At 61.1% G+C, this 11,261-nt stretch overlaps 1 protein-coding gene across 2 annotated transcripts; it reads left to right on the top strand.

The window, feature by feature from the left end:
* The first annotated feature begins 1,351 nt into the window (after positions 1–1,351).
* On the top strand, positions 1,352–11,027 carry SPHK2 (sphingosine kinase 2). Of its 2 annotated transcripts, none has more exons than XM_073322026.2 (5): positions 1,352–2,524; positions 6,879–7,028; positions 7,340–7,434; positions 8,158–8,273; positions 8,649–11,027. In XM_073322026.2, exons 1-5 carry the CDS (start codon positions 2,101–2,103, stop codon positions 9,625–9,627), a joined length of 1,764 nt encoding a protein of 587 aa, XP_073178127.1. In that variant the 5' UTR covers positions 1,352–2,100; the 3' UTR covers positions 9,628–11,027. The 2 variants fall into 2 exon arrangements, with proteins under 2 accessions (XP_073178127.1, XP_073178128.1); XM_073322027.2 differs by having other exon boundaries at positions 8,652–11,027.
* Positions 11,028–11,261: the final 234 nt, after the last annotated feature.

Here is an 11,261-nt window from a genome sequence, read left to right on the forward strand (position 1 = left end):
ACTAGACTAGCCGGACTAGACTAGTTTGGACACTAGGCTAGACCAGAGTGACTGTGTCTCAGATCCACGGGGAATTCTGATGTGTTGCAATTTCGTTTCCTCCCTCAAGTGGAAATCTCACCTGTTTGGGCGAAATAATTCAAGTTGCTTCCTTTCGGCCTCATGGACACCTTTAAAACTTTCTATTGTGTTGCCTTATCACGGAGAGCATCAAAGTCCAAAGGAAGCAGCCGAAAGGAAACCTTTGGCCCATATTGAAAGGAAACGCTTGCTGCTGAAGACATTGACACATGCCTGCATTTTGATGTTACCAGATCAGCATTTTCCAATGGAAACCTTCTTCCGTCCGTTCATTTTCAAGTCTCCCTAGTTGCCATTAATACGCAGTTACTTGTACATTTGAATCTGGGGGGGTAGGAGGAGGGGAGGAATTGGTTACCACACAAGTGGGACAAAAAATCTATCTACCAATATGGAAAGAATACAGATTAACACAGCTGCTACTCTGAAACCTAGAAGAAGAGTGTGTGTCTCATTATTAAAAATAATAAATAGAGTCTGATTGAAGCATTTAAGTATTAGCAAATGCAAATAATCAATAAGAATAGAATCATTATTAATTTGTTACTTATAATAAACTTAAACCGCTGTGGGTGCTTAGATTGTGAGCTCTTGGGTGGCACTCTATTAACACCTGGTAGAAATAATAATGTACAGTGCCTCGCACAAGAGGGTCCTAGGTGTTACCACAATACCCCTAATAAATAATGTGCAGCGCCTAGCACAATGGGAGTCCAGCTCTGCATTTCCCCTACTAAATATGGCCGCCATATGCGTTAGCTGTTATGGAGGGTGAAGCAATTTCCTTTGCCCACATCCAAGATGGCCGTCTTGCCCGTCTGATTTCTATGGGAGGGCTGGGAATAAAGGCAGGGCCTAGTTCCCAGAACAAAGATGGCAGCCCCACTCCGTCCGTTCATACAGAGAGGGACGCTATCTCCCTTGCCCACACTCAAAATGGCCGTCACATGCCATTGAATCGCAGGGAGGAGGGTGGAGCGAGTTCTTTCCGCCCACAACAAAGATGGCCGTCACAAGAGCTTTCGGAGGGAAGGCGAATCCTGTGGGGCTGGTGCTGCCCACCACAAAGATGGCCGCCGCCTGGCCCGGGGGTGGGGGGTGGGGGTCGAACGTCCTGATTGGTGGGACGGGAAGGGGACAGTTCTGTGATTGGCTGGATCCAGCCCCTCCCTCCATTTATGGGGCCGGCTAGCGCCTGCTGGAAGCACTTCCTGGAGGGAGGGAGGGAGGCAGAGTCCGGGGGCAGGGGGCACAGAGGGAAGAGGGGCAAGGGGAAGGGGAAGCACCAGCACCAGCACCTGCTGCCGGGGGCAGGGGGATGGTGGCAGGTGGCAGCCTTGCCGGGGGACCCATTTCCCGGCCAGGCTGCTCCCTGCCTGCGTCCCTAGCTGGGGGGTCCGAGCAGGGTCTGGATCGGTTCCAACCCCCCCATTTCCCCAGGCCCTATTCCTGGGCGGGGGTGGCAAGAAACTTTTGAAGTGTCTTTGAAAATCCCAGCGACTCCTGGCTTCCTCCTGCCTAGCTGGGCTCCCCACCCCCGGGTGAACGCAGACATCGGGGAGGGGGGAGAGGGCTGGACCCAACTCAGCTCCCCCCTCCCTGCTTGGCCCCTGGGGAGGGGAAAGGCTAAAGCCGGCTTCTGGATCCCTGCGGGCCCTTCCCCCTGCTGAGCCGCTTAGTCAGGCTGGCTCTCATTCCTTGGCTGCTTGAGATTCCCCAAGATTCCTGCCCCGGGGTGCTCCCCTTGGGGATGGGGCGTCACAGGGCGTGAAGATCCCGCTGGAGTCCAGGCGGGCCAGAGGCAGCAGAACAGACTGGGGTTCGGGTCTGGAAATTTCTCCTGGTGGGTTAGTTGTTCCCTGGCCTGGTGCCAATCCACCCCACCCATGTTCTAGTGGCTGTTTGGTTTGGGTTTAGGTGGGACGGGGTGGGGTAGGGACCTAGAGGAGAGTTGATGGTGCTGGAAGGACCCACCTGAGGTGCAGCTTAGGCCAGGTGGGCCACGACACCGCCGGGAAGATGAACCTCGCCCTGGGCCCCTATGGCGAGGGCGTGGAGACGCTGCTGCACGGGGAGTTTGGGGCGTACCCTTCCAAGGGCTCCCGCTACGCCCTCAGCCTGACCCAGATGGCACTGCACATCCAGCGGCTGGTGCCCAAGCCAGAGACGGACCAGCGCACTGTGGTGCCCCTGGCCGAGGTGGTGGGCTGCCACACGCTGCGCAGTCGGGCGCCGACCGACCGGGCGGCATACTTCTCGGTCTATGCCTACCCGCTGAAGAAGAGGAAGGTGGCAGTGGGGTTGGGGCGCGGGCGGCAGAGGGCGGCACGGACCTTCCAGGTGGATGGGGCTGACGACTATGAGAGGAACCAAGCGGTGGCGGAGAAATGGGCGGCTGCCATCAAGTGCCTGGTGCTGGGCATCCCCGTCTCCAGCGAAACAGGTAAGGCTGCCCCTATGCTGTCTGCCCTGCTTCCCTCCCAGAGCTGGGGTGAGAACCCAGGCGTCCTGGCTCCCAGTCCCCACCCCTGTTGCCCTAACCCACTAGACCGCACTCCCAGAGCTATAAATAGAACCCAGGAGTCCTGGCTCCCAGGCCCCCCCTGCTCTAGCCACTACACCCCACTCCCCTCCCAGAGCTGGGGAGAGAACCCAGGCGTCCCGGAACCCGAGACTAAGTTCTCTCCAGTTTGACCCGCCGTAACAATAACAAAACAGATGCTGTTGCGGAGACCCAGGGATGGTTCCGTCCGGCGCCCAGAGATAGGACGTCAGCCCCCCCTTAGATGTTTCACTGCCCCGGCCCTGAATGTGTGCCCGGGACAGGAGGCTGCAGCCAGCGATGGCTCCGTGATCTCAGCTGCTGGAGATCCCTGAAACCAGACCCAGTGAAGAGGGGCCCCCTGCTCTGCCAGCCCCTTCTGGCTTTGCCTGCGGAACAGCCTGTGGGGGTGAGGGGGGGGTTACAGGCACCAGGATGGGGGCCCGGACGTCTGGGTTCTCTCCCTGGCCCTGGGAGGGAAGGGAGGGTCTGGTGGTTAGAGCGGGGAGAGGCGGAGAGCTGGGCAGCAGGATGCCTGGGTTCTCTCCCCGGCCCTGGGAGAGGGGTCCAGCCCCTAGAGTATGGGGCAGCTGGGAGACAGGCTATCTGGATTGTTTGTGCCCGCAGGTGGGGCTGGGGACCCAGTGCTTGGGGCCTGGATTGTGACGCCTAGGTTCAGGGATCTAAGGCTGGGCGCGGCCCCATCCTTTCCTTGTCCTGGGCCGGGATCCAGGGGCAGGGCCAGGCTGGACTTATTTGTCTCCGGCAGCCTGGCCAAAGATCGATGGATTGTCTTGAAGGTGGGGCTGTCGGATTCTTTGTTCTCCGCCCCCCACAGGCTCCCCTTGGGACCCCAATTTCTTCCCCCCCCACCTTTGGTCTAACCCCTACCACATCAGGGGCCCTCAAGAAGCCTCCCGAACCCCGGGGGTCAGGATCCCTCCTGCGGGGGCTCAGGGTTGCCTTGGGCAGTGGCTCCCCACCTCTCTGCACCTGCTGAGGGATTGGGGAGGCCTGAAGGCAGATCTGGGCTGGGGGAGGGCAGATGCCATGGATGGGGGCTTGCTGGCATGGTGGTTGGCTCCAGGGGGTGCCTAGGGATGGAGTGGGGGGGCTGGGGCATGGGTGTGCATGGGTGCAGCGGAGGGGGGGGAAGTGTGTGAGTGGGGCTGGTTGGTTGTGGGGCATGCGGGCATTGGGTGTATGTGGGGATATCAGCTCTGCCTCTCTGGGCCAGGGACCTTGCAGAACCTGCCACACTATCAGCCCTGGGTGTAAAGTGCAGCCGTCTCCGTCTGGGGAACTTTTGACTTGGAGTGAGGAGCATCCACCTGCTTCCAACCACTAGATCACACTCCCCTCCCAGAGCCAGGGAGAGAACCCAGGAGTCCTGGCTCCCAGCCCCCAGTTGGCAGATGCTAGGAAATAGATGAGTGTTTGCATGCCCCAGCATTCCTTCTGCAGTATGTGTGGTGGTGGTTCTGGGTTAATCTTTCCTCCCTGCACATCCTCTGGGCTTCATTATCTACTTCCCTCACCCTGCCGGGCCTTGTGGTAAGGGAAGGGGTGCCCTGGCTGCATGGAATAGGGCTGGGCACTCTCCCTTGGCAGTCTGTGCTGGCCCCAGCTATGCAGCCTGGAGTGGGGTCGGCGGCTCAGTAGAGGGCACTCTTCCTGTGCCCCATGCCAGAGGGGCTGCATCTCCGTGCCAGGCGAGGGGTCCATGTATAACCAGCCCCTGTGTCCCACCCCAGAGGGGTCGCATCCCAGTGCTGCGCAATGGGTCCCTGTATAACGAGCTGCCACATTCCACCCTCCTGCCACTGTCACGCTGGCTCGGAAGCTCAGGGCGGATCAGTCTGTGTCTCTGAATCGTCCTGGGTTTCTCATTACATGACCCGACCGTGTTGCAGCTCGGCTGCCTGGCTGGCCGTTAGCCGCACCGCCTGGCTGTGGTCGGCCTGGCGTCCTTCAGCGGTTGGTGCCTCGCTTTGTGTCCGCCACCTGTGGGGGTTTGCTCTGTGGCTCGTTCCTCCCGATGAACGCACTGGAGACGTGTTGATTGCGTGTGGTCAGGGTGCTCGACAGCTGGAGTTTGCCATCCTTTTTCTCCGTTGCGAATGTGATCGCCCGGTTCTAGACTTGGCGGCTCTCTGACTGAGTGACGTCTGGCCTAGAAGTGTCCATAGGCTCTTTCAGCCTTTGTGTCCGACTTGGCCGACTCCCTTCATAGATTCTTTTCCAAAGCCGGATCCGGAGCTCTGAGTTGTCGTGCCATCCGGAGCTGTGCAGGACTGTGGCCGGGAGCCACTATCGGTGTCGATCTGTAAGTCAGAAGAGCGAAGGATGGGTCTTCCCTGCTGTGGGATTTTTCTTGGCTCTCTGATTTCCTCAGCCTCTCCATTTGCTTGCAAGAAAGGTGGGCTACTGGTGATGTGACCAAAATGACTGAAATCCCGCTGCGGTGAATTGTGGCCTGTTGTTTTCTACCGGATCTCCTTTCCAACATCTAATGTCAAATCCTCCATGTTCTTCCTGTTGTGGCTGTGACCGAGAAGGTCTTTGATCCTGTGCGCTCTGAACGCAAAGCTGTCGTCTCCGTAAGTCGGTTCTGCGATGAGCCGGCCCGGGCTGCCCTCCAGGGCAAGTCACGACTGCGTGAGGTGACTTAGGCTCTGGTTGGGGTCAAAGGCGATTGTAAGTCTTGCCACGAATGTTCAGTTTTGCTCTCCAGGCAGGCTCTTTGGCATCACACGTGATCAATCCCAGAACGATGTCTCATCTGGATCGTCTATCATACGAGTCCCTGCTCAGACCACGTGGGTGTGGCAAACTGCTGCAAAATGTCCATATTTTATGCATTTATTAAAGCATGTGCCTTGGGCTGGAAGTGTGTCGTCTCTTGGGATATGAATTTTCCGCAACTTGTGCGTTTAGGCTGTCAGGCTTTGGCGTTTGGAGTTTGACCCTTTCACCTGGGAGATTTCTCTCCTTGCCTCCAAGGTTTCATGGCAACGATTTGTCCTGCCATGTCCAAACAGCTGCTAAGCTGGTTTCTGGTTTTTCAGGTTTGGCCAGCTACCCTCCCCATTGCTGGGGTTTGCTGTTTGAACAAAGTTAAGTCTGGCTTTAATTGTAACTGCCATGCACCCAACGCCCAGTCTGGCTCTGGTGTTTTCAAGTTGCCAGCCAATGCATGCAGAGCTCTTCTGAAGCCGACAGCCTTTCCCCCTGCTCCTTGAGCTCTCTGCTGGACACCTGCTGTTCCATAAGGCACGGTTCTCCGCGGCATAAAGTAGGCCCCAAAAATCGGCAGCACCCTTATCTGGTCAGCCTAGCAACAGGCTTCAGGGAAGTCAAAGCATGTACTGATTGGCTCGGAACGGAAGGAGCACCTTGCAGATTGCCCCTCTCCTTGGGGAGCTTTGCCAATGGGTGGGCTAGCGAAGATGAGAGATTCAGGGGCTTTGAGGTGAGACCGGGTGATTGGAGCCTGTGGCCTCTGTGTGTGTAAGTGTGTTGGTTTTTTTTAAATGCTTCCTGGCTGCAGCATTTATTACTTTGGTGTTTCCATGTCCCCCCTCTGGCTCGCTCTTGGCAGCCCGGCGCGTGTACCCTGTGTACAGGAAGCGGCGGGGCTGCTAGCACGGCAGGCGTCCGTATCAGATCTGGACAGAGTACAGGGCTTCCCTCGCCCGGCTGGATCTTCTGTCAGCCTTTAATGTGCTGCCAGGGGGGAGGTTAGTTCCGGCGAGGTGTGTGATACCCGTGGGCATCTGGTGGCTCAGCAGTTCAGCATTCCATTAGCAGCCCTGTAATCCCAGCCCCCGCGCCCCACCCCAGAGGCAGCCGCATCTCAGCGCCGGATGAGGACTCCCCATATGAGAGTTTCCTATGCTGGGTTCAGACGCTCAATAAACCCTCCTGTTACGCTGGCTGAGAGTCGCTCCGGGCTAGGGAACAGGGGGGCATTATTCCCTCTGGGAGTGGAGGCCCCGGGGGTCAGACAGGCGTGCTAAGGCTCGGAGAGGTGCAGTTCCAGGAGGTGGAGGGGCCTAACCCCCGAGAGAGTGGACCCCCGAGAAGGGCTGTCGCACTGAAAGGGGTTCCCCTCAGGGACTGCACAGGGCCACGAGTGAGCACGACTTGGGAGTCCGTAAGACATACCCAGCTCCCGCGCCCCACCCCAGAGGCAGCCGCATTGCGGTGCCAGGCAGGGTTCCACTGACCTGCTGTCCCCGCTCTCTCCTTTCAGAGATCGCTCCCAGCCTCCTGCCGCGCCCGCGCCGGCTGCTTCTGCTGCTGAACCCGTTCGGGGGCAGGGGCCTGGCCCTCCAGTGGTGCCAGACCCACGTGCTGCCCATGATCACGGAGGCGGACATCAGCTTTAACTTGATCCAGACAGGTGAGGGGGGGACCGGGGGTGGGAGAGAGAAGGGCCTGCAGCCTGAGGGGGCAGGGGCAATGAGTTAGGGAAGGGCCTGCGGTCTGGGGGGCAGGGGAGATGAGTTGGGGGGGGGAGGGGAGACAGTATGGGGGCAGGGAGATGGTATGGGGGTGGGGGAGGGGAAGGGCCTGGGGGGTAGGGCAATGGGATGGGGGGGAGGGGGAAGGGCCTGGGGGGGAGGGGGAAGGGCTGGCAGGGGGAAGGGGCAGGGAGACGGGTTGGTGGGGGAGGGCTGCATGTCTGGTGCCCCGTCTCTCCTCTGCTCCCAGAGAGGCCTAACCACGCCCGGGAGCTGGTGAAGGGCATCAACCTGGCAGAATGGGATGGGATCGTCGCCATCTCGGGGGATGGGCTCCTATATGAGGTAACACCCCCGCCCCCCCCAACGGCCTCAACATCCCTGGCACCCTCCCCTGCTGCAGATCTGACCCCACTCCCCTCCCAGAGACAAGGAGAGAACCCAGGAGTCCTGGCTCCCAGGACCCTGCTCTATTAGACCGGGGTGGGCAAACTTTTTGGCCTGAGGGCCACATTGGGGTGTGAAACTGTATGGAGGGCCGGGTAGGGAAGGCCGTGCCTCCAGAAATGGCCTGGCCCCCACCCCTTATCCGCCCCCTCCCATTCCTGCCCCCTGACCGCCCCCTCCTGGGACCTCCACCCCTTGTCCAACCCCCCCTTGCTCCCCATCCCCTGACTGTCCCCCAGGACCCCTTGCTCCTTATCCAGACCCCCAGCCCTGGCCCCCTTACCATGCCGCTCAGAGCAACATGTCTGGGAGCTGCGCCTCCTGGCTGGAGCCAAATGCACTACCCTGCATGAGCGCGCAGCCCAGCTGTCCAGAGCGCTGCCCGCACGGAAGGGGGCAAAGCAGGGGAGGGGCTGGGGGCAAGCCTCCTGGGCCAGGAGCTCAGGGGCTGGGCAGGACGGTCCTGCGGGCCAGATGTTGCCTGCAGGCCGTAGTTTGCCCACCTCTGTACTAGACCCTGCTCCCCTCCCAGAGCCAGGGGGAGAACCCAGGAGTCTTGGCTGCCAGCCTGACCTGCTCTCACCACTAGCCTCCACAGCAGTTCACCTCTCTGCCGGGCAGGTTCTCAATGGGCTGATGGAGCGCCATGACTGGGAGGAGGCGATCAAGATGCCAGTTGGGATTTTACCGAGTGGTTCGGGGAACGCCTTAGCTGGAGCCATCAACTGTAACGCAGGGTAAAGGCAGTGCTAGCGGGGGGGACTGGGAACCAGGATGCCTGGGTTCTCTCCCTGGCTCTGGGTTGGGAGGGCGGGTCTAGTGGTCGGGGGGTGAGAGCCAGGACTCCTGGGTTCTATACCCAGGTCAGGAAAGGGAGTGGGGGCCGGGGTGTGTGTATGTGGGTGGGATGGGGGGGTGCATGGGGAGCAGATGCGGGTTGTGGAGAGTGGGGGGGAGACTCCTATCCCGCACTTCCTGCCCAACCTGCTCTTCCCATGGGGGCTGGGGGTGAGCGGCTCCCTCCCCTAGCAAGGGGCGGTGTGGGGGGGGTGTGCTTTGCTGGAGGACTGCATCCCCTGGCTGGGCGGCTCACCCCCAACCCTGCCCCCCAGCAGGCTGGAGCAGGTACTGGGCCTGGAGCTGCTGCTGAACTGCACCCTGCTGCTGTGCCATGCAGCCGTGGCTCCACTGGACCTGGTGGCCATCACCATGGCCTCGGGCGCCCGCTGCTTCTCCTGCCTCAGCGTGGCCTGGGGCTTCGTCTCGGACGTGGACATCGAGAGTGAGAAGTACCGGCACATGGGTGCCGCCCGGTTCACGCTGGGCACCCTGGTGCGCCTGGCCTCCATGCACACCTACCGCGGGCGCCTCTCCTACCTGCCTGCCACCGATGCCACCGCCCACCGGCCCATCTCCCGCAGCATCACCGTGGCCCCCAACGGCCACCTGCCCCTGCAGCGCCTGCCCCTGCATCGTGCCCTGTCCGACATGGGGCTGTGCGAGGAGCGCCACGCCTTCCGGGGGGCCGAGCCAGCCCCCGTGCCCTGCCCCTCGCCCGGCTCCCCGCCCCCCTCCTCCGCCTCCGTCCTGCCCCCGCCCAGCTTCTCCTTCGAACCTGGGCCAGGGGAGCTGCTGGCCGGCGGGGCAGGCGAGGCCCGGGTGGGCGGCCCCCCAGACGAGCTGCTGGTGCCGCTGGGGCAGCCGGTGCCCGGCTCCTGGATGACAGTGGAGGACAACTTTGTGCTGGTGCTGGCCATTTACCAGAGCCACCTGGGGGCTGACCTCTTCACCGCCCCCTTTGCCCGCTTCGACGACGGGCTCATCCACCTCTGCTTCATCAAAGCCGGCATCTCCCGCGCCGCCCTGATCCGCCTCTTCCTGGCCATGGAGAAGGGCAGCCACTTTGAGCAGGAGTGTCCCCACCTCGTCCACGTGCCCGTCCGGGCCTTCCGCCTGGAGCCCCTCACCCGCAAGGGCATCCTGACCGTGGACGGTGAGCGGGTGGAGTATGGCCCCATCCAGGGCCAGGTGCACCAGGGCCTCGCCAGACTCATCACCGGCGTCAATCGCCTCAAGATCGCCAGCGGCTAATGCCCCTGGCTGGGCGCGGAGAGAGGGGCCCCAGCCTCCTCTCCGGCCGGCTTGTTTCAGGAGGTAGCAGGAGATGGCTGGCGGGGTGCTGCCCTCCCTCCTGGGGTCAGGGGGTGCAGCGGGTGCCAAGCTGTTGCCCCTGCCTGGCTCCTGTCTAAAGCTGCCTATTTATTCCTTTGATCCTGGTATCATCCACTGAATGAATGTAACGCAGAGGCGTGACCCTCCCCGGGGCAGGGGCGGGGGTGTTTCCTACCATGTGGGGGTCACAGGAGAGAAAGGAACGGGAATGGGAGGTGCTGAGCATGGTCCTTTTTCATTCCCATCCTATCATGTAGCCAGGGGGCGCTAGGGCGTCAGAACCGGGGCGCGTTCCCACCGCCTGCCACTGGGGGGAGGCGGTACCTGTGGGGGAGAGCCATGCGGCTGGTGCTTCCAACCACCAGGGGGGAGTGGGATGGGCTGGCAGATGTCGGAGTGTGTGCAGTACCCCATGTCTCCCCCTAGGGGCTGGAGGTGGGGCTGCAGGCAAGACATTCCCAGTACACCCAGGGCAGTGGGGGGAAGTGGCTTTGCAGACCAGTTGCTGCAAAACCAGGATAGAACCCATGAGTTGTGGCTCCCAGCCCCTCCCCCCCTGGCTCTGACCACTAGACCCCACTCCCCTACCCGAGCAGTAGTTAAAACTTTGGGATGGGAGTGGGGTCTACTGGGTTAGTGTGTGTGTGGGGGGGGGGAGTCAAGACTCCTGGGTTCTTCCCCTGATGCTGGGGGGGAGTGAAGTCTAGTGGGTGAGGGCAGTGGTGGGCCAGGCGCACTGGAGCCCGGCAGGGCCCTGCCAAGACGCAGCCTGGAGCTTTCTTTGCACTAAAACCTCTGTGTTCTGTGAATGGGGACAGCCAGGCCTCCTGTGCCGCTGGAGGGGAGCCTATCTGTCTGTCCTGTGTGTCCTTCTAACAGCTTTCCCCCCCCCCCCACCCATAACTTTGATGTGAGCAGGAAACTAGAATGAGCTGAAAGTGATCAGATCCCTGGGCCCATCTACCCTGGTATCCCCCCTGCCCTGTCCCTCCTGGGCCAGATCAGCCTTGTGGGCCCCTCTACCTGAGTATCTGACCCTCTGTTTATCTGCCCCATGCCCATGGGCCCATCTACCCCAGTATCTGACCTTTTTCCCTATCAGCTCCATTAACTAATTTTCCCTGCTGTCCAGCAATGCAGTGGTGTGTGTGTGTGGGGGGGCAGCTCTGACTCCCCCCGGGGTGCCTTGCGAAGGGGGGGGGCAGCTGGTGTCAGGCCCTCTGTTAATCCCGTGTGCGCTGCAGCTGCCATCGCTGTTCCCACGTCTCATCCCTGTGTTGAAGTGATTTAGACCTATGCAATAAAGCAAGAGCATGAGGCCTCTGGGCCGTGCCCTTCATTCAGTCACTGGGCCGGGCCAGCAGGGGGCTGCGGGTCGGGAGTGAGGGGTACTGGCAGAGCTGGGGGGAGCCCAGGGCCAGGCTAGGAAGGGGCTGCGGGTCAGGAGTGAGGGGCGGGAGCAGGGGAGAGCCCAGGGTCGGGCTAGCCGGGGCTGTGGGTCAGGAATGAGGAGCACTGGGCAGGGGGGAGTCCAGTGCTCTGGATCCCCCATT

Source organism: Lepidochelys kempii, chromosome 23 (assembly GCF_965140285.1).
Source record: "Lepidochelys kempii isolate rLepKem1 chromosome 23, rLepKem1.hap1, whole genome shotgun sequence".
Taxonomy (NCBI): domain Eukaryota; kingdom Metazoa; phylum Chordata; order Testudines; family Cheloniidae; genus Lepidochelys; species Lepidochelys kempii.

Excerpts from the sequence above, each read along its gene's own strand:
- SPHK2 (XM_073322026.2), top strand. The coding sequence starts at position 2,101 with ATGAACCTCGCCCTGGGCCCCTATGGCGAGGGCGTGGAGACGCTGCTG. Across the intron at positions 2,525-6,878 it reads CCCCGTCTCCAGCGAAACAG|AGATCGCTCCCAGCCTCCTG; the intron begins GTAAGGCTGCCC and ends CTCTCCTTTCAG. Across the intron at positions 7,435-8,157 it reads GGGATGGGCTCCTATATGAG|GTTCTCAATGGGCTGATGGA; the intron begins GTAACACCCCCG and ends TCTGCCGGGCAG.